Source organism: Lithobates pipiens, unplaced genomic scaffold, assembly GCF_037356315.1.
Source record: "Lithobates pipiens isolate NorthernLeopardFrog02 unplaced genomic scaffold, aLitPip1_a1.2 Scaffold_69, whole genome shotgun sequence".
Lineage (NCBI taxonomy): Eukaryota > Metazoa > Chordata > Amphibia > Anura > Ranidae > Lithobates > Lithobates pipiens.
The window spans coordinates 1,151,265-1,174,997 of record NW_027507891.1 but is presented as its reverse complement, the minus strand read 5'-3'; the positions used below and the strand labels follow the sequence as shown (position 1 = coordinate 1,174,997).

Below are 23,733 nucleotides of genomic sequence, written 5' to 3'. Positions count from 1 at the left end.
TGCATCCGTCACACCCCATCCTCCCCCACCATCTCCTCACACCCCAATCCTCCCCCGTCCACCCTCACACCCCATCCTCCCCCATCATCTCCTCACACCCCCCCTCCCACACATCCTCCCCCACACCCCTCCCCCCATCCTCCTCCATCACCCCAATCCTCCCTCCATCATCTCCTCACCCCAATCCTCCCCCCACACCCAATCCTCCTCCTCACTCCTCACACCCCAATCCTCCTCCATCCTCTCCTCACACCCCAATCCTCCCTCCATCATCTCCTCACACCCCAATCCTCCCCCGTCATCTCCTCACACCCCAATCTTCCCCCATCATCTCCTCACACCCCAATCCTCCCCCGTCATCTCCTCACACCCCAATCCTCCCCCGTCATCTCCTCACACCCCAATCCTCCCCCATCATCTCCTCACACCCCAATCCTCCCCCATCATCTCCTCACACCCCAATCCTCCCCCATCATCTCCTCACACCCCAATCCTCCCCCATCATCTCCTCACACCCCAATCCTCCCCCATCATCTCCTCACACCCCAATCCTCCCCCATCATCTCCTCACACCCCAATCCTCCCCCATCATCTCCTCACACCCCAATCCTCCCCCATCATCTCCTCACACCCCAATCCTCCTCCATCATCTCCTCACACCCCAATCCTCCCTCCATCATCTCCTCACACCCCAATCCTCCCTCCATCATCTCCTCACACCCCAATCCTCCTCCATCATCTCCTCACACCCCAATCCTCCCTCCATCATCTCCTCACACCCCAATCCTCCCTCCATCATCTCCTCACACCCAAATCCTCCCTCCATCATCTCCTCACACCCCAATCCTCCCCCATCATCTCCTCACACCCCAATCCTCCCTCCATCATCTCCTCACACCCCAATCCTCCCCCATCATCTCCTCACACCCCAATCCTCCCTCCATCATCTCCTCACACCCCAATCCTTCCCCATCATCTCCTCACACCCCAATCCTACCCCATCATCTCCTCACACCCCAATCCTCCCCCATCATCTCCTCACAGCCCGATCCCTCTCTGGCGCCCCTCCAATTTCTGCATTGAATAGTCGCCGAGCTCCTCTTTTCCTAATAAGAATGATTTAGCACCGATAAGGTCCATTCCATGAGATGACGGCGCGGTCTTGTTCATCACACCGTACAATGGGAGCCGAGACAAGAATGGCTCTAATGGCTGAGCTGATCCCTATTGATTCCGTGCCCCCCCATCCAATGAATAGTCTACCTTCTCTCTGCTAAGGACGCCTCTATAGCGCTCGACATGCTACCGAATGTTCCCTTTATCATCTCCGCTGTTCTGCCGCCTCTTCAAAGACAGTTCTGGTGCATAATTTATAGCTACAAAGGAGCCTGATTAATTAATGGGGAGAAGGTGGGTGCCGGCGAGCAACCGCGCCTGCAAGGAGAACGCCAAACAAACACCGCCAATCCCTATCTGATCCCATCCACACATCTGCCAATCAGATGATTGATCCTCTATGAGTGCAAGCTCCTCCGGTTCACATTGTCTACCATACAGCAGGATGGAAATCCCCCCAGAACATTCCTCACACACCACAAAAAATCCACACAATACATAAAACAAAAAATGAATCTCTCATATACACAAGTCATATTGTGATTGGATGTAATCAGGAACGATCCTTCCTTTTCAATCTGCAGCCGCTGTCATTTTCTGTAACATGGCCACTTGGAGGCGCTCTGTACACAGATGATATAAGGACCGCCCCCCCAGAAATGTCATTTCCTGCTTGTGTGATTGGCTCACTGATTTACCCAGAAGTCTGCACCAAGATACGAGTCAGATTAGGCATCCTCTGCAATAGGAATTTCACTTTTGATGAGATACTCTCTAGGATTAAATACTTCTAAAGGGATGCAGACCCTGAAACTTTCCTCGTCAGAACACTGAGAGTGCACCAGGTGATTATAATGAGCCAGACCCCTCCCATTTACAAAACGCAGATCCCTCCCATTCAGGAATCAGACCTCTCACATTCCGAATCAGTCTATAAAGGACATGGTGAAGCAAACATGGTGTGACTGGTCCTCTGCACTCTGCTGCAGGGAGATCACAGACAATACTGGTGACCGGTCCTCTGTCCTCTGCTGCAGGGAGATCACAGACAATACTGGTGACCGGTCCTCTGTCCTCTGCTGCAGGGAGATCACAGACAATACTGGTGACCGGTCCTCTGCTGCAGGGAGATCACAGACAATACTGGTGACCGGTCCTCTGTCCTCTGCTGCAGGGAGATCACAGACAATACTGGTGACCGGTCCTCTGCTGCAGGGAGATCACAGACAATACTGGTGACTGGTCCTCTGCCCTCTGCTGCAGGGAGATCACAGACAATACTGGTGACCGGTCCTCTGTCCTCTGCTGCAGGGAGATCACAGACAATACTGGTGACCGGTCCTCTGCCCTCTGCTGCAGGGAGATCACAGACAATACTGGTGACCGGTCCTCTGTCCTCTGCTGCGGGGAGATCACAGACAATACTGGTGACTGGTCCTCTGTCCTCTGCTGCAGGGAGATCACAGACAATACTGGTGACCGGTCCTCTGTCCTCTGCTGCAGGGAGATCACAGACAATACTGGTGACCGGTCCTCTGCCCTCTGCTGCAGGGAGATCACAGACAATACTGGTGACCGGTCCTCTGCCCTCTGCTGCAGGGAGATCACAGACAATACTGGTGACCGGTCCTCTGTCCTCTGCTGCGGGGAGATCACAGACAATACTGGTGACCGGTCCTCTGCCCTCTGCTGCGGGGAGATCACAGACAATACTGCTGACCGGTCCTCTGTCCTCTGCTGCAGGGAGATCACAGACAATACTGGTGACCGGTCCTCTGTCCTCTGCTGCAGGGAGATCACAGACAATACTGGTGACCGGTCCTCTGTCCTCTGCTGCGGGGAGATCACAGACAATACTGGTGACCGGTCCTCTGTCCTCTGCTGCGGGGAGATCACAGACAATACTGGTGACCGGTCCTCTGTCCTCTGCTGCAGGGAGATCACAGACAATACTGGTGACCGGTCCTCTGTCCTCTGCTGCAGGGAGATCAGACAATACTGGTGACCGGTCCTCTGTCCTCTGCTGCAGGGAGATCACAGACAATACTGGTGACCGGTCCTCTGTCCTCTGCTGCAGGGAGATCACAGACAATACTGGTGACCGGTCCTCTGTCCTCTGCTGCAGGGAGATCAGACAATACTGGTGACCGGTCCTCTGTCCTCTGCTGCAGGGAGATCAGACAATACTGGTGACCGGTCCTCTGTCCTCTGCTGCAGGGAGATCACAGACAATACTGGTGACCGGTCCTCTGTCCTCTGCTGCAGGGAGATCAGACAATACTGGTGACCGGTCCTCTGTCCTCTGCTGCAGGGAGATCACAGACAATACTGGTGACCGGTCCTCTGTCCTCTGCTGCAGGGAGATCACAGACAATACTGGTGACCGGTCCTCTGTCCTCTGCTGCAGGGAGATCACAGACAATACTGGTGACCGGTCCTCTGTCCTCTGCTGCAGGGAGATCAGACAATACTGGTGACCGGTCCTCTGTCCTCTGCTGCAGGGAGATCACAGACAATACTGGTGACCGGTCCTCTGCCCTCTGCTGCAGGGAGATCAGACAATACTGGTGACTGGTCCTCTGTCCTCTGCTGCAGGGAGATCACAGACAATACTGGTGACCGGTCCTCTGCCCTCTGCTGCAGGGAGATCAGACAATACTGGTGACCGGTCCTCTGTCCTCTGCTGCAGGGAGATCACAGACAATACTGGTGACCGGTCCTCTGCCCTCTGCTGCAGGGAGATCAGACAATACTGGTGACCGGTCCTCTGTCCTCTGCTGCAGGGAGATCACAGACAATACTGGTGACCGGTCCTCTGCCCTCTGCTGCAGGGAGATCAGACAATACTGGTGACCGGTCCTCTGTCCTCTGCTGCAGGGAGATCAGACAATACTGGTGACCGGTCCTCTGTCCTCTGCTGCAGGGAGATCAGACAATACTGGTGACCGGTCCTCTGTCCTCTGCTGCAGGGAGATCACAGACAATACTGGTGACCGGTCCTCTGTCCTCTGCTGCAGGGAGATCACAGACAATACTGGTGACCGGTCCTCTGTCCTCTGTCTTTCTGGGCTCAGCTTCTATATTATATGTCCTCGTTAGGCCTCAGGGTGACTCTCTGGTTCCATCTCCTAGTTGCCCCCATAGGTGGCCCCTATGTCCCCTCCCCCTGGCCATTCTTTTCTACGTGGACAGATTTGCCCCAATCTCCAGCCACGCTCCCCCGTCTCTGCGGACATCTGCCCCCTTATCCAGATATGATTTTGGATCTCTCCGGGGGGTGATGGAATCTCCCCCTCGCTGTGCCTATGTTCCTCCGACGTTCTCCGGAGGGAGAAGCTCCTCATACACAGCAGACGGTAATAAGTGAGATTTCGGTGGTTGGATCACCTGCTGGCATTTCTATATCTGGAGACCCCGAGAGACGACATTTCTCTGCAGTACTTTGTGTCTCCCCCACACCCCACAATGGAGGCGTCTCGCTCTCCTGACTTCTCTCTCCACATTTCCCAGAATCCCTCGGGGGAGGGGAGACTATTATCTGGAATCACAGCAGCCCTTCAATGGCTCTACAATCTCCAGTGAGGGGATCTCAGCATTTCCCAACAATGGAGCCCCGAAAACATCTGCCCCGGGTCTTCCTATCGGGGGGTCACCTCAGAGGACCCCGTCTCTCCACCAAGACATCAGAGGACAAGCAGGGCCGTCTTTAATATTGATTGGACCCTGGGCAAAAATTTTCGAAGGGCCCCCCTCCCCGCATGGAATTTCGCTCTCCACCTTCTCTGAGACAGACAATAAATAGCAGCTAGACTTAAAATCAGTGTACTGTATCAGATCAGGCAGCGATTGCGATTGGTTGCCAGAGGTTACAGCATATCATTACTGCTTACTGACTGGTTGCTAGAGGTTACAGCACTCCTTAAGGCTCACGGATTAGTTGCTAGAGGTTACAGCACATTTCTGCTTGTTGAGTGTCTGCCAGAGATTGCTGTACAGTAATACTGCTCACTGGTTGCTATAGGTTACAGCACATCTTCTCCTCACTGCAGGGGGCATGATATACCTATGAATGCCGCCTTTATTTACATATCAATGCAGTTGGCCTCAGCTATTTACATATGAATGCCGGTTATTTACATGTAAACACATGTCTGCAGGTGAGTCCTCTGTACACAACAATAGGGCAGAGCTGGGCAGCATTAGTAGCAGCACTTCACACTGAGATACCGGGACACAGCACAGGACTAAAACCTCAAGGGAATGTAAACTGGGATAGTTGGCAAGTATGAGGCAGCTGCTTTGGGCCCCACAACAATGACAGGGCCCAGGGCAGCTGCCCCTTTTGCCCTGCCTTAAAGACGGCCCTGAGGACAAGCGGCGGCATTATACGAATTACTGAACGCTGTACATGGCCATTAATATGGAGCTGGTCCTCCTTCGTGTCTTTAACACCTTCAACTCCTTGGGGAAGACTTTGCACAAGGTTTTGGGGGTGTCTGTGGGAATTTGTCCCCATTTGTGGGGTCAGGTGCTGATTTCGGAGGAGAAGACCCGGCTCACCATCAGCAGGGTTCAGACTGTGCTGGTAGGTGAAGAACGGAATTCATTATTAAAAGGTCCTGAAAGCTGTAGCCAGCCAGAGAACAATAATCACCTTATTACTGTATGTCCCAAAACATGAGCCACGTGTCTCAGGGAATTGGGACTCCCCCTCGTTTGTAGTGCTGATTTGTTGGTCATGGAAATCCAGACATCCCAAAGGTGATCAGTATGGATGAAGTCAGGACTCTGTGCAGGACAGTCGAGTCCCTTCACACCAAACTCATCAAAGTCTCTATGGAGCTGGTCCCACTTTGTGGAATGAACATCCTCCACTGATCTGGAAAGACTTTGTGCCCATTTGTGAGGTCAGATACTGATGTTGGATGAGAAGACCTGGCTCACCATTGGCGATAAAACTCATACCAAAGGTGATCAGTAGGGATAAGGTCAGGGCTCTGTGCAGGACACTGGTGTCCCTTCACACCAAACTGGTCATCCAGTAGAGCTGGCTTTGTACGTAGTGGGGGGGGGGGGGCACAGTCATGGTGGAAAAGAAAAGGGTCTTCACCAAACAAGATTGGAATTGTCACCAATGTCTTTGTATGATGGAGGATTACCGGGACCCTTCACTTCAGACACTGAACCCCGTCATTGGAGGGCCCCCCCCCCTCCTTTAGCCATATAGTGTATAGGAGAACAGACCGCTCATCACTATGTTTTCTTTTTCTTTTTTTGAGCACTTCAGACTTCCTTTTATGCTCATATATCAGTGGTATCCCGGAACTTCCATGTCGGGTGCATGAAGCATTGTATGAAGCATTGCATGAAGCATTGTATGATGTATTGTATGATGTATTGTATGAAGCATTGTATGAAGCATTGTATGATGTATTGCATGAAGAATTGTATGAAGCATTGTATGAAGCATTGTATGATGTATTGTATGAAGCATTGTATGAAGCATTGTATGAAGCATTGTATGATGTATTGTATGAAGCATTGTATGAAGCATTGTATGATGTATTGTATGAAGCATTGTATGAAGCATTGTATGATGTATTGCATGAAGCATTGCATGAAGCATTGTATGATGTATTGTATGAAGCATTGCATGAAGAATTGCATGAAGCATTGCATGATGTATTGCATGAAGCATTGTATGATGTATTGTATGAAGCATTGCATGAAGCATTGTATGAAGCATTGCATGATGTATTGCATGAAGCATTGCATGAAGCATTGTATGAAGCATTGCATGAAGCATTGTATGAAGCATTGCATGATGTATTGCATGAAGCATTGTATGAAGCATTGCATGAAGCATTGTATGATGTATTGTATGAAGCATTGTATGAAGCATTGTATGAAGCATTGTATGATGTATTGCATGAAGCATTGCATGAAGCATTGTATGATGTATTGCATGAAGCATTGCATGAAGCATTGTATGAAGCATTGCATGAAGCATTGTATGATGTATTGTATGAAGCATTGTATGAAGCATTGTATGATGTATTGTATGAAGCATTGCATGAAGAATTGCATGAAGCATTGCATGAAGCATTGTATGAAGCATTGTATGAAGCATTGTATGAAGCATTGTATGACGCATTGTATGACGCATTGTATGAAGCATTGTATGAAGCATTGTATGATGTATTGTATGAAGCATTGTATGAAGCATTGTATGAAGCATTGTATGACGCATTGTATGAAGCATTGTATGATGTATTGTATGATGTATTGTATGATGTATTGTATGAAGCATTGTATGATGTATTGTATGATGTATTGTATGATGTATTGTATGAAGCATTGTATGAAGCATTGTATGAAGCATTGTATGAAGCATTGTATGATGTATTGTATGAAGCATTGTATGAAGCATTGTATGAAGCATTGTATGACGCATTGTATGAAGCATTGTATGATGTATTGTATGATGTATTGTATGATGTATTGTATGAAGCATTGTATGATGTATTGTATGATGTATTGTATGATGTATTGTATGAAGCATTGTATGAAGCATTGTATGAAGCATTGTATGAAGCATTGTATGATGTATTGTATGAAGCATTGCTTGTATCATTCTGGTCGGGTCCACCACCGCCCTCGTGTCTTGCACTCGCGTTCTTTCCTGGGCATGCGCGTTCCACTATTATCTTTATAGCGGTTGCTGTCAGACTACAAGGCATTGTGGTGGCACCTCGGAGACGTCATTAGAGGTGGCCTTGTGTGTGTTTTATGTCAGCCGGTCCTCTCGTGGTCCAGAAGGTGACAACACTGCGATTACACGACGCCTCACCAAGAAGAGCAACAAAGGCCTCAAGAGTCCAAAATCTTTTATTATCTCCGCAAATAACAAGAGGAAAGGCAGAAGCAGCCAGCATGGAAATCGCCCGTCACCGAGGCTTGAGGACTTGATCGGGCTGCCCACCGGACTCCACACCGACCTCTCCTGGGTCAGCCAATCCGGATCAGTAAATCTGAGGCCGGAGACAAGTCAACGAGGAATTGTGCTGATCAGCGGAAGAAACAAGGCGGCTTTAGTAGCAGAAAAACCTCGGAGATCGATGTTCCGTGTTCTACAAGCAGCAATACTCGGCCTTTCTATAGGAAGGACACAACGGGGGGCGAAGATCAGCAGCTTCAAGGCTGCAGACAACAATAACGATGCCCCCGGCTTGTAATTCACCCGGAACTCGGCCAATGAGTGGAAAACATGGAAAGTATCCGGACTACGGGAAGGGCAGCCGGAACGGCCTTCTCCTCCTTAATGGCCCGTCTTGTAGAGCGAATGTAATAAGGCCGAGCGGTAAATAAGAAGCATTGCGCGGCGCGGGAAGAGGTGCTAATGGACAGCGGCGGAGCGAGGCGCCACTTAGTGCCGTAATAATATAAATCCCACCGGTAAAACATTCCGTGTTTTCTCCGGCAATCCTTTTATCACATAATAAGAGGTTCTCGCAGCGTTTTAGTAAATAACCCTCCAATGTTCCCATTCTTTGTAATGCTTCACAGAAAATCATTACATAATCATTTATCACACGGCAAAAGAAGGGCATTCCACCGCCGCCGCCGCCGAGCGGAAACACCGCCCAGCGCTTCCCGTCTGCAAAAACCATCACCAAACCATCTTAACAAGGGTGCCGCTCCACCGATAATACAAAGGAAGTATAAAAAACTGCGCCAACATACAAAAAATATTGTATACACCAACTTCCCAAAATAGAGAAAATTTGTAATAAATTAATAAATAATTGGTATACTTCAAAACTTATAACAAAATAGTGACAGTCAATATGAATCCATAATTAATGAGTTCATGAAAAAAAGTCCATAGATGGTCAACCCTTGCGATCCTATATAAAAACACCACGGTGGTTGCACACACTTGAAACTGCGCACACGTGCCCGTCACCTTATAGTGAGTGCGCTTACCAGATTAAAGCTTAATGAGAGCGTGGTAAATATATCCTTAGTCGCCACAGGGTACTCCTCCTCTTAATGGATCAGCACACCATAATTATGAGCAGTATTCATATGCACACATCTTATTCAATGGTCCCACAGATTGCTATCAATGGCTCAAAGGAAAAAGAGGGAACCGACATAGTGTAATACTGATAAAAAGTTTAATAAGAGCAAGAAAAGGTAGCACACTTACAAGAACATCGAGTCAGTACAGCATGTACGGTAAAGCATAAAAAAAGCCGGCCGGCATTCGGGAGCCCGTCCTCCACTTCTGCAACGTGATGGCGTCACTGCGTGCCTTCCCAGATGCGTTTCGTCATAAGTTGACGTTGTCAATGGGGAACCGTTCCTGTACTGACTCGATGTTCTTGTAAGTGTGCTACCTTTTCTTGCTCTTATTAAACTTTTTATCAGTATTACACTATGTCGGTTCCCTCTTTTTCCTTTGAGCCATTGATAGCAATCTGTGGGACCATTGAATAAGATGTGTGCATATGAATACTGCTCATAATTATGGTGTGCTGATCCATTAAGAGGAGGAGTACCCTGTGGCGACTAAGGATATATTTACCACGCTCTCATTAAGCTTTAATCTGGTAAGCGCACTCACTATAAGGTGACGGGCACGTGTGCGCAGTTTCAAGTGTGTGCAACCACCGTGGTGTTTTTACATAGGATCGCAAGGGTTGACCATCTATGGACTTTTTTTCATGAACTCATTAATTATGGATTCATATTGACTGTCACTATTTTGTTATAAGTTTTGAAGTATACCAATTATTTATTAATTTATTACAAATTTTCTCTATTTTGGGAAGTTGGTGTATACAATATTTTTTGTATGTTGGCGCAGTTTTTTATACTTCCTTATTGCTGTTAGGTGTGTGTATCCCACTTATTTCTGCTGCCTTCCTTATAGATTAATTCTACAATTTTTGTTTGTTTTTTGGCTAGCACAATTTATTTTTCCCTCGATAATACAAGAGAACCAATCAGATTCCAGCGATCGTCCGCTCACCGCGCCTAAACACCCATCGTGTGTCCCATTCAGCCGGACCTGAGATCTACACAGCTCTGCCAGACCCCAGATTTAGATTGGTGACCCGACTTTTCTGTGCTGTACTTCAGACGTTCTGTCGTCTTGTTATGATTATCGGGTGTGCCAAAAACTCGATGGACATGAGACCGGCTGCCACATCCCTTGTATGATATATAGTAGCCGGTTTTCCTCTCATGGGACTTTATTAGGCAGAAGTCTCCAAAATTTGTATCAAAATAAATAAATAAATAAACAATATTTGCATTTAGTCCCCATAATTCAAACATGAATGAAAACATATTGTGCTGTATATCCTAACCACGTATTGCTATATAATATATACAGGTGGTTACGATATACCACACAATGTGTTTTCATTCATGTTTGAATTATGGTAACTAAATGCAAATATTGTTTGTTCTCTATGTTTATAGAGGGATTGCTCTGCATCATCGTCCCCTGAGGAAGAGGTTATATCTTGTAACAACCTTGAAACGCGTCGGGCCTTCTTGGTCCCAATATTGATCTGGGATCTATAATTGCTGCTATTATCCCCAACGTGTTGTATAGAGACATTGCAGCTCTCTGTACATCTCTCAGAAATTATTCTGCATCATTTTGTTTTCACTGATATTTATGCTTTTTTACTGAATAAAATGTATACTGATCACCTGACCTCATCCCTACTGATCGCCTGACCTCATCCCTACTGATCGCCTGACCTCATCCCTACCGATCACCTGACCTCATCCCTACTTATCACCTGACCTCATCCCTACTTATCACCTGACCTTATCCCTACTGTTCACCTGACCTCATCCCTACTGATCACCTGACCTTATCCCTACTGATCACCTGACCTCATCCCTACTGATCACCTGACCTCATCCCTACTGATCACCTGATCTCCTCCCTACCGATCACCTGACCTCATCCCTACTGATCACCTGACCTCATCCCTACTGATCACCTGACCTCATCCCTACCGATCACCTGACCTCATCCCTACTGATCACCTGATCTCCTCCCTACCGATCACCTGACCTCATCCCTACTGATCACCTGACCTCATCCCTACCGATCACCTGACCTCATCCCTACTGATCACCTGATCTCCTCCCTACCGATCACCTGACCTTATCCCTACTGATCACCTGACCTCATCCCTACTGATCACCTGACCTCATCCCTACCGATCACCTGACCTCATCCCTACCGATCACCTGACCTCATCCCTACTGATCACCTGACCTCATCCCTACTGATCACCTGACCTCATCCCTACTGATCACCTGACCTTATCCCTACTGATCACCTCTGTATTGTGTTGGAACACCAACTGTGAGCCGGGTCTTCTCATCCAATGTCAGTACCTGACCTTACAAAGAGGCACAAATGCCCACAGAAACCTTCCAAAATCTTGTGTAAAGTCTTCCCGGAGGGGTGGGGGAGGTGTGGTGATTCTACATGAATGCCGCGGTTTGGGAGTAGTTTGTGTAAGAAGCTCATAGAAGTTTGATGGTCTGGTGTCCACAATCATTTTGCCATGTCGGACATGCTTATAGGTCTTGTTTATTTAGGACCATCTTCAGTTTTCTACGTGTAAAGTAAAACGCACATGGTTCCCAATGTACAAAGGACACGAATGCCGCGTACACGCGATCAAACAATCCGGTGGAAAAAAAATTTTTGCAACAAAATTTGTCCACTGGACTCGCAGTCCGGCGGACAATACGGCGTGTGTGCCAGTCCGCCGTACTTTTGAAATGTAGCGAGCGCCTTCTCGCTACATTTCTTCCCGACAACCCTGTCCGTTGGTTGTTGGGGTCTGCGGGCGGGGGGCTCCCGGATTCCGATAAGCCCCCCGCCCGCAGATTCCGACAACCAACGGCCAGGGTTGTCGGGAAGAGGCCCTTGTCCTCATCAACATGGGGACAAGGTGCTTTGGGGTGGGAGGGCCGCTGGACCCCCCCTTCCCCAAAGCACTGGTCGGGTTGTGTGCTCGGATAAGGGTCTGATATGGACCTAGGGGGGACCCCCACGCCATTTTTTTGGCATAGGGGGTTCCCCTTAATATTCATACCAGGTGACGGGGCGATCGACATGTCAATCTCGCCACCGAAGGCGGTGACATTGACTTCCTTCGCTAGTCCCGGCTACCTGGAGCCGCGTTCAAAATGAAAGGACTTTCCTCCGTGTGCGGGCAAGTCCATTCATTTCAAAAGTACGGCGGATAGTCCTGTGTGTGGGCAGGTCCGCTCGTTCGGACAGTCCAGTGGATAGTCCCGTGTGTGGGCAGGTCCGCTCGTTCGGACAGTCCGGCGGATAGTCCCGTGTGTGGGCAGGTCCGCTCGTTCGGACAGTCCGGCAGATAGTTCCGTGTGTGGGCAGGTCCGCTCGTTCGGACAGTCCAGTGGATAGTCCCGTGTGTGGGCAGGTCCGCTCGTTCGGACAGTCCGGCGGATAGTCCCGTGTGTGGGCAGGTCCAGTTGTTCGGACAGTCCGGCGGATAGTCCCGTGTGTGGGCAGGTCCGCTCGTTCGGACAGTCCGGCAGATAGTTCCGTGTGTGGGCAGGTCCGCTCGTTTGGACAGTCCGGCGGATAGTCCCGTGTGTGGGCAGGTCCGCTCGTTCGGACAGTCCGGCGGATAGTCCCGTGTGTGGGCAGGTCCGCTCGTTCGGACAGTCCGGCGGATAGTCCCGTGTGTGGGCAGGTCCGCTCGTTCGATAGTCTGATCGCGTGGACGCGGCAGAAGAGAGTCATATACACCGATAAACAGATGATACAAACGATGGATTTGGATGTCGGTGATAAGTGGATCTACTTACCTTTTCTGCAGATTGTGAGGTTCCAAAAAATATTGGAATGAAGGCCAACCAAACTATACAGGTTGTGTACATTGTGAAGCCAATGGGCTTTGCTTCGTTGAAATTCTCCGGGACGCCCCTGGTCTTGATGGCGTACACAGTGCATGTTACCATCAGGAGGATGCTGTATCCCAGGGAACAGATAATTTGTAGATCCGTAATGTCACATTTCAGGACCCCTCGGCGCTGTTCTGGATCCGGCGTTTCCGGACCATAGTCAATGATGATGTTGGGAGGATTGACTCCAAACCAAATAAAAACTCCTAAAAGTTGGATGGATATTAAACTAGAGGTGATGGCCAGCTGCGAGGTTGGGCTGATGAGCCGCGGTGCCGTCACCGACTTCTTACCCTGCTCAAAGATCCGGTAGATCCGGTTGGTTTTGGTTAAAAGGGCGGCATAACTGATACACATTCCTAATCCTAAGAAGATGCGTCGGAAGGAGCAGACGCCCAAGTCCGGCTTCGCTATCATGAGGAAAGTAATGATGTAGCAGAGGAAGATCCCCGTCAGCAGGACGTAGCTGAGCTCCCGGCCAGATGCCCGCACTATGGGGGTGTCATTGTACCGTATGAAGGTCGCCATGACAAAGATGGTAGCAATTATTCCAAGCATAGCCAAAAAGACTGGAATTACGGCCCAGGGAGAGTGCCACTCCAGCTTGATAATGGGGATGGGGTCACAGCCGGTGCGGTTTTTATTGGGGCGCATGCTGAAGTCACAACGGAAACAGGTGACCTCATCGTGGAGGTATTTGTAGCCGTCACACGGGTCACACTGCCAGCAGCAGGGCATGCCCTTCGCTATCTTCTTCCTCTCCCCCATTTTGCAAGGCAAGCTGCAGACGGAAGGTGGAATTTCATGGAACGCCTTCGACCATTGCATGTCTTCAACCTGGAAAGAAACGAGAGATGGTGACAGAGAGCATGGAACCGCGCATCACCACAAGACCGCCAAAAGAGGCCTAGTATACTTCTGCACTTATTACCCCTTATTACCCCTCATTACCCCTCATTACCCCTTATTATCACTTATTACCCCTCATTACCCCTCATTACCCCCCATTACCCCTCATTACCCCTTATTACCCCTTATTATCACTTATTACCCCTCATTAGCCCTCATTACCCCTTATTACCCCTTATTATCACTTATTACCCCTTATTACCCCTCATTTCCCCTTATTACCCCTCATTACCACTTATTACCCCTCATTACCCCTTATTACCCCTTATTATCACTTATTACCCCTTATTACCCCTCATTACCCCTTATTACCCCTTATTACCCCGTGACACCTAAACCAACTCATTGGATTCTCTTTGCAGCTTTTCTTGGAATTAATCATTTTGGACTTTTTCCTGTGGAGTTTTTGGTCTTCCTCCAGTTCTACGTGGAAACGGCTTTATGAGTCCTTCTTTTTATGGGAGCCGCCAACCCAACATACTGCCCTCAACCATTCCCATACTTTATGGTGGAAAGAAAGACAGCTTGGTGGCCAGTCTCCATCATCTCCCCTCATCTCCCTCATCTCCCCTCATCTCCCTCATCTCCCCTCATCTCCCCTCATCTCCCCGCACATCTCCCTCATATCCCCTCATCTCCCCTCATCTCCCCTCATCTCCTCTCATCTCCCCTCATCTCCCTCATCTCCCCTCATCTCCCTCATCTCCCCTCATCTCCCCTCATCTCCCCTCATCTCCCTCATCTCCCCTCATCTCCTCTCATCTCCCCTCATCTCCCTCATCTCCCCTCATCTCCCCGCACATCTCCCTCATCTCCCCTCATCTCCCTCATCTCCCCTCATATCCCCTCATCTCCCCTCATCTCCCTCATCTCCCCTCATCTCCTCTCATCTCCCCACACTAACCAAAAAAAAATAAAAAATCAGGTCTGGATAAAGAGCAACATAAGGAAATTTTATATGTAATTTCTGGTAAATATTTTTATTGAAAATATAAAGAAGATATAAAACAACAATAATCGTACACAGGGGATAGGAGCGGAGAGTATGAGATAAAAAAACACATATAAACAAATTTCATAAAAGAAACTATCAAAGTTTACCCTCTGAATGGAAGCCAGGGGCCAACGCAAGGTGTCTGATCAGCATTGCTCAGGGATTTGGGGGTGGACAATCCACAATAAATGGGGAAAAAAACCTTTAATGAAACTCGTATTCAACAAAAGGGGGTCGATTTGAAGGATAAAAAATAAATAAAATAGAGGAAAAGAGGGCAAGGGAAGGGAAGGGAAGGGTGCGGTGGGCAGAGGGAAGCCGGAACTGAGAGTGCAAAACAAGAAGAGAGAAAAGAGGCTCAGATAGGAGAAGAGAGGGTTCCCCCAGTCCAAGGGTAGGAGAAATGAAGTTGGAAGGCCCAGGCTGGTCGGGTGCAGGGCCACAAGAGCGTAAGACCACCATGGGCCCCACACCTTGAGAAATTTAGCCTGGGAATCATGGAGGATACTAGTCATCTTCTCATTAATCATGAGGGACGTTCTTCACTTCCATGAATGAGACTGTTGGTTTCCTCCAAGCCACGGCTATTGTTCGTTTAGCTGCAATAATTGCATAGGGGGCCAATTTCTGTTGGTAGGAGAAAAGGCCTGGGATTGGGCGATGGAGTAAGGCCAATTTGGCATCTTTGCGGGTGGGCACGTGGAAGAACGTGAACAGAAGTCCAAACACCCTTGACCAGAAACCCACCAGGCGGGGACAGGACCACCATATGTGACGTTCGTCTCCCCGCTGACCACATCCCCGAAAGCATATTTCGCTGTGAGCTGGGTTGGATCTCGCAATGTGGGATGGGGCCCAATACCAGCGTAGTAGTACTTTATAGGCTGCCTCATTTTACTATGTAATTTAAAAGTCACAACAAATTTATTTGTGTTGCTATGGCTATTTTAGTTATTTTTATAGCAGAAATATAGAAATTATATAATATATATATAATATAGAAATATATGACTAAGGCACTGTTTTAGAAGTTAGGCCTCCCGTATTAATATGTAAATGAACTTGTTGGACTGGTTTGTGAAGCTCAGGACAGGAAATGATGTACAGGAAGTGTGTGGGAGACTTGGACTAGTCAGGTGGTGAGAGACAAAGGACTTCAGGGAAGAGGCAGTCTGGAAGATCCGGCATTGTTACATTTGTTATTAATGTTTAAACAAAACACAAGTAAGTTCAGGCACAGTAAGAGATATAAATCAATTAACCACTTAAGGACCGGAAGGATTTACCCCCTTAACCTGTTCAGATCCGCGATATTGCCAAATGACGGTTACAGCACCGAACTGCTTTGCCGGGAGGCCATTTATTGATGTCCACCCCTTTCAAATCTGGCCATGTCCCCCTGAAGGGGCGCACGGCATGCGCTGTGATCACTCGAGTCAATGAGACACGGGTGATCACAGATCGGAGTAAGGGGTCGATCCTGGCCCCTTACCACGTGATCAGCGCTAACAGAAAAAAGCCAAAAGAGCCTCTGTGCCCACCAGTACTGCCTGCCAATGCCAGCAATCAGTGCCACAACAGTGCCCACCAATCAGTGCCCACAGTACATCAGTGCCACCTATAAATGCCCACCAGTGGTGCCAATCAGTGCCTCATCAGTGCCACCTAGTAATGCTGCCCATCACTGCCACCCATCAGTGCCCATCTATCAGCTATTAGTGCCCTTCAGTGCCACCTATCAATGCCCTTCAGTTCCGCCCATCAGTGCCACCTATTAGTGCCCACCCATGCCACCTATCAGTGCCCACCAGTGCCATCTATCAGTGCCCACAAGAGCCGCCTTATCAGTACCCATCAGTGCAGCCCATCAGTGCAGCCTATCAGTGCCCAGCAGTGCAGTCTATCAGTGCCCAGCAGTGCAGTCTATCAGTGCCCAGCAGTGCAGTCTATCAGTACCCATCAGTGCAGCCCATCAGTGCCCATCAGTGCAGCCTATCAGTGCCCAGCAGTGCAGCCCATCAGTGCCCAGCAGTGCAGCCTATCAGTGCCCAGCAGTGCAGCCTATCAGTGCCCAGCAGTGCAGCCTATCAGTGCCCAGCAGTGCAGCCTCATCAATGAAGGAAAAAAATGTGTCTGTTTGAAAAATGTAATAACAAAATATAAAATGGTTTTGTATTTTTTTTCAAGTCTTTTTAAACATGAAACCCCCTCAGAGGTGATGAAATTCCACTAAAAGAAATCTCTATTTGTGGGAAAAAAATGATAGAAATGTAATTTGTGTACAGCGTTGTATGACCGAGTAATTGTCATTCAAAATGCAACAGTGCTGAAAGCTGAGAATTGGTCTGGGCAGGAAGGGGGTTTAGGTGCCCGGTAAGCGTCTAGTCAATCACCAGGCCATTTTTTGCACTATGGCACTGCGTCGCTTTAACTGACAATTGCGCGGTCCTGTGACGCTGTACCCAAATAAAATTGACCTCCTTTTTTTTACCACAAATAGAGATTTATTTTAGTGGAATTTAATCACCTTTGCGTTTTTATTTTTTTGTGCTATAAATAAAAAAAGAGCGACAAATTTTGATTTACATTTTTGCTATAATAAATATCCAAAGAAAATACAGATATCTGCATCTGTTTAGGCCGATACGTATTCTTCTACATATTTTTGGTAAAAAAAAATCACAATAAATCTATGATTGGTTTGCGCAAAAGTTATAGCGTCTACAAAATAGGGGATAGATTTATAGCATTTTTATTTATTTATTTATTTACTAGTAATGGTGGTAATCTGTTATTTTTAGTGGGACTGCGACACTGCGGCGGACACACCGGACACTTTTTACTCTTTTTTGGGACCAGCGACATTTATACAGCGATCAGGGCTAGAAAGGCCACTGATTACTGTATAAATGTCACTGGTAGGGAAGGGGTTACCACTAAGGGGCGATCAATGGGGTTAAATGTGTTCCCTGGGAGGTGTCTCTAACTGTGGGGGGAGGGGACTGACTGGAGGAGGAGAGAGATCGCTGTTCCTGATCACTAGGAACAGCAGATCTCTCTCTCCTCCCCTGCCAGAATGGGGATCTGTTTGTTTCAGGGGCGTACCTACAGCATTTGGCATCCGGGGCGGATCCTATATCTGGTCCTAGCTCCGGCGTCGTGCCGCACGCCCCGTATCGCTCTTAAATCGGCTGACGTACACCTACGACAATTCGTGCAGCCGTGCCAACCGGCCGCAGTATGATGACGGTTATATACAGTGCCAGACAAGTAGAAAACAAAAGGATCATGAAGAGATAAACATGCTAAGTAACAAAGAACGGTGCGGAGTCAGGAGGGAAATGTTTTTCTGGAATCAGATTTCATCATAAATGAAGACTGAAGATAAGAACGTTACCTTGGATGACACCAAATCTACAACCCACTTTAGTTTCCTGTGTATCCCACTTACATACATTATCCCTATGGAAGGATGGATAGCTTGTGTGTATTGTATATTTGTGTGTATTGTATATGTTGTGTATATTGTATATGTTGTGTATATTGTATATTTGTGTGTATTGTATATTTGTGTGTATTGTATATGTTGTGTATATTTGTATATTGTATATGTTGTGTATATTGTATATTTGTGTGTATTGTATATTTGTGTATATTGTATATGTTGTGTATATTGTTTATTTGTGTGTATTGTATATTTTGTGTGTATTGTATATTTGTATATATTGTATATTTGTGTACATTGTATATGTTGTGTATATTGTATATTTGTATATATTGTATATTTGTGTATATTGTATATTTGTGTATATTGTATATTTGTATATATTGTATATTTTGTGTGTATTGTATATTTGTATATATTGTATATTTGTGTACATTGTATATGTTGTGTATATTGTATATTTGTATATATTGTATATTTGTATATATTGTATATTTGTGTATATTGTATATTTGTATATATTGTATATTTGAGTATATTGTATATTTTGTGTATATTGTATATTTGTGTATATTGTATATTTTGTAACACTTGTATGCTATGAATTGTTTTTTCCTCTCTGGACATTTATACACTATAGAGGTTTATTTGCTTCCTTGTTTATACTGCAAGGTAAACTATTATACTATTAAGTAACCTTAATAGACGCAAAACAAAACATTTTACAATATTACAATTTAATAATGTAACTATTTTATATATTTTCTCACTTCATGATGAGAGTGATTGCTCTGCAAACCGGAGGTGGCCCGGAAATGGGAGCTCGTTGGGTTGATGAAGAGTTGAAGGATTTGGCTGCTGATTGATTCACCGCCAAAAAGATTCCCCATTCAGATTGGCTTCAAGTTAAGCCATGAGGACGGCTTAGGTGAAATATTTTGGGGGGGGGGGGGAAGACATGACTTTGTCTTCTAACAAACCCAAGTGGTCAGGACGTTGGAGCCGGCAGACAGCCAAAGCCAATCACTGGCATCTGTCCTGTATGTCTCTCTTGGTGCAATCAATGCCGTCTTTTCCTATCCATGTGTATGAAAGGTCGACCTCCGTTCCTCAATATCAAGCGTTGTGTTCCCAGCCAATGTTCAGGTCCGTTAGGCCACATTTGTCACCCAAAGTATCTGCTTTTTTTTCTCTGGCCGCCTTGCTGGAGAACATATCTGGCATTTTTCTTTAGTAACGGCACTTAAAATGGCGATTGGCACACCACTAAAACACCCCACCAGATCCTTCCTACTGTCACTAATGTTGGGAATAGTTGTTGGCCTGAGACAACTAATTGAACTCATTTTGTTTAGTTACATTCCGTAAATACATTTTCAGAATTCCTTTAGTTTCATTTCTTTTTCAAATTTCATTCACATTTTTTTTAATTTAACCAAATTGAATTCACTTTGACCGAATTTGAATTTTTTATTTTTTTTTTTAATTCAAATGCTCCTGCGGAAATTTTTCACATCTAAGCCCCCGTACACACGAATGGAGATTCCGACAACCAAATCCGACGGAGTAATTCCAACAGATTAATTCTGGACGAGGTCCGGAAGTGATGTTGCATACACACGGTCGGACTAAGTTGTTGGAAAATCCGATTGTACAGAACGTGATGACGTTATTTCGTTAGGACGGGACTACGTTCAGGCTAGTAGCCAATAGCTTTGGTCTAGGAATTTGATCTGAGCATGCGTGGCACTTTGTCCGTCGGAGTAGGCTACACATGATCGGAGTATGTCCGATCGGAGCATTTTGTCGGAAAATTTTACCGGCAAGTTGGAAAAGTTGGTCCGTTGGATATTCCGATGGAGACCACACACAGTCGGAATATCCGACAAAGCGGTCCGATCGGACACATTCCGTCGGATTCTCTGACCGTGTGTACAAGGGCTTAGAATTGCAATGTGTTTACATTTCTTATTCGCTTCCAAATTCAAATCAAATTTTGTTATTTCAGACAAATTTACTTTCATTATTTCGGAGGATTCGTTTACATTTGTTACTATTGTGATTTGGAATTTGGACACATCCGAATTCCTAATAACAAAAAATGTATCCAAATTTTCATTTGGAATGAAATGTATTGAGAATGTTTAATGAGAGCCACCAAAAACCTTAACACTAAACTCCGCTAATAACAATTTCCGTATGGTAGAGGCCTCTCCTGTATAATAAGGACAAACTCTTGTTTTATCCAGAGCAGCCATTCTCTGGGTTCCTCCAGGGGTGGCCGGGGGTTCCTGAGCTGTGGCCTCCTCTACGATGGTCTCTGCATGGTTCCAGGGCCAACGACATTTGGCAGAGCCAAAAGGCACAACATTAATGGCGGCATTCTGACCACCACTGAAGGGCAGCCTTCTTTCCACTGATCACCACCAATTCACCACCAATGGATTACTCTAAGCAGGAAGTTCCTTGAGACCTGGACATTTTTGCAAGGGTTCTTTTAGGGAATAAGTTTGAGGCTAGTCTAGGGACCAGAGAAGAGTACTTACCTTATTCTGTGTGCCCCCAGTAGTGACGCTCTCTTCTGCTCCAGAACGTAGGTGGTCTTCAATGTCCTTACATACAATATGAGACCACAGGCTATAGATATATATACATATATATGCGTTTTGATTGTAGCTCTCCTTTCATTTAACAAGCGCATTTCGTGGCTTCATTGTTGCCGTCCTATTTTTTTTCTCTCTGTTTTATTATTTTTTTTATTTTGCCTTCCCTCTAAAATTTCCTGCGCCAGACCTCTGTGTCGGCCCCCCACCCTCCTTCCCCATAATCCCCAGCCCCCCGCTTTGTCTGTGGCACCATGTTGCTCAGCTAAGACTGTCTGCCTGGTTGGGTTTCAGAGCTTTACCAACTGTGTGAACTTCAAGCGAAGTGACAGCCCGCAGATAACTCATTTACCCCGAACATCCTGTCTCCCGAGATAGCAGCGGCACAGGGCCGTAATTATGGAGACTTCTTTCACGTCCCCTCGTTACAGTGCACCCAAATAGCTTTATAACCAGCAGCGGCACAAAGATTTGCCTCTCTTCTCTCACCTCTGGCTGTAAAATAGCTAATGAAATGCAAGCCGACCGATAAGCTGCATGGAAAGGAGAGATTAGGCAATGGATTCGTACTCGGAAGCATCACACAAAAATCCATGTTGTCAGGAATATAATTGGTGCCCGACTGCAACCTTCAGCCGGGAATGAAACGCCGGCGATAAAGAAGTTTCATGCCAAGGAATCGGCACAGAAAAGGCCTATAGACCCTTAAGTCTGTCCGTCCAGCCATTTCAAAGGGTATCAGGCATGGTGGGAACGCACAATGCAGCTCATCAAGGCGAAGTGAGCGACACAATGACATGCCGACAGAACGCCGAGCTCCAACCGGCTGAAAGACAGCGCAGACAGGTGCATATTGTTCAAACCACACAGTCTCTGGTTTTCAATTTATTGCAGCTTCAACGCCTGCCAAACGTGCGAGCGATGCCAACAAGTGCACTTTCAATGTAGACAAGAAAACAAAAACTGCAGATAACTATGTTAGAGTATAATGGCAGGGAACATGAAATAGGTAGGGAGGTGTTCCAAGGCTGACTGGCAGCTGGGCAAAGCAATTCCATCTGAGTTCTTATAAAGAAATAAAAGAACTTAAAGCCAAATTTGGATTTATTTGTGCTGCTGCCGCCTCCCCCCCCCCCCCCCTCCGATTCCTCCCACTGACACCAAAGATGTGTTTTTTCTCCCCACTGTTGTTGGAACCTTTTCTACTCCCAATGGGCACAGTCCACCCCCCACCCCCCACCCCCCAATCATCTGAAGGACAGTAAACTGGCACTTTGTTTAGAAAGTTTGGAGACCCCTCTTCTAGACCTTCATGCAAATTCCAAATCAGCTATTCTTAACCAGGGTTCCTTGTGAGGTTTCCAGAGGGTTCCTTGTGGGGTTTCCAGAGGGTTCCTTATGGGGTTTCCAGAGGGTTCCTTGTGGGGTTTCCAGAGGGTTCCTTGTGAGGTTTCCAGAGGGTTCCTTGTGGGGTTTCCAGAGGGTTCCTTGTGGGGTTTCCAGAGGGTTCCTTGCCCTGTAGCTGGTGGACCTTCCATCGGAGATCGTATAGTTCCAAGACCACCACCATGGCCTCAATTATCTTTTTGGCTGTCTGTAAGGGGGGCATGCTAAACACCACTTTAGGGGTTACATTCTTCCTACTGACCACCACTGTCAGTGGCATTCTCCCCATTGAATCCTGGTGAATTTGTTTCTTTAAGGGTTCCTTCAGACTTGAATATTATTTTAGGGGTTCCTCTGGGGTAAAAAGGTTAAGAAAGACTTTCCTAAAAGATTAAAGATGTTATTGTAAACCAGGAGAAGTATAAAGGAAAAGCAGTGATGAAATCAGCACCTGTGGGTTCAACCAATAAATCTTTTATGGATTCATTCTTTGTGGTCTGCGTACAATGGGGGAACGGCAGAGAAATGTCCTTCCGATGAATCCTTTGCTCTGAAAGTTTCCCTCTTTCGCACCTCAGAGTTGGGGGATACGACTTATGTTGGTCTTCTTACCCCTCAGATGGTTTTATCTCTTTGACCCCCTTGGCCTACAATCATTTCACTTTCGATAAGTTTTTATTGAAGTTTTATAGGATAGAGAGCATAACCCGTATAGATATATGAAATGTAACCAACATGTGGAAAAGCTCCAGTGTGCCTTAGTCATTAGAGACAAGAACGATTATTAAAATAAAGATGAAGGAGTATTGCAAGTCTCATACTTGTTATACAGTAATAATTCACATTGTACAGATAAAAAGTAGATAAGAATAAGGGGGGTAAATCGTGGGAGACACTCATGGGTTGAATGTGGGGGGGGGGGGGGGTTGTACAGAGGAAAGCCAATGTAAACGGGAGGAGGGAGAGGGGAAAAGGAAGAGTGGAAGACATGGAGGATAGGAAACAGAAGAGGAGAAGAAGAAGAAGATATTGGGGACACCCTGACCAGAAGGGCTTCAATGCCTATAGCAATGTATAGCTTTTTGGGGACATGGAAGGGGGAGCGGATTCCATCAATGGGGTTCAGGTTTTGGAGAGTTTATTACGTCTATCTAGGAGAATGCTAGCAAGCCTTCTGTTGATAAGGAAGGTGTCCATAAGGATGTGTCCATGTTGTTTCCACACTTTGTGATAGTTTCTTATGCTGCTACACAATCTGAATTGAGATCTCGTGAGAAGGCTTCAAATGTAATAGGAGA

At 46.8% G+C, this 23,733-nt stretch overlaps 1 protein-coding gene across 1 annotated transcript in view; it reads right to left on the bottom strand.

Moving 5' to 3' along the window:
• Positions 1-23,733, bottom strand: part of GRM7 (glutamate metabotropic receptor 7) — a 453,740-nt gene that overhangs the window by 90,302 nt on the left and 339,705 nt on the right. The window contains 1 exon segment of the mRNA XM_077467955.1: positions 13,003-13,935. Within this exon segment, the coding sequence (XP_077324081.1) occupies positions 13,003-13,935 (933 nt within the window).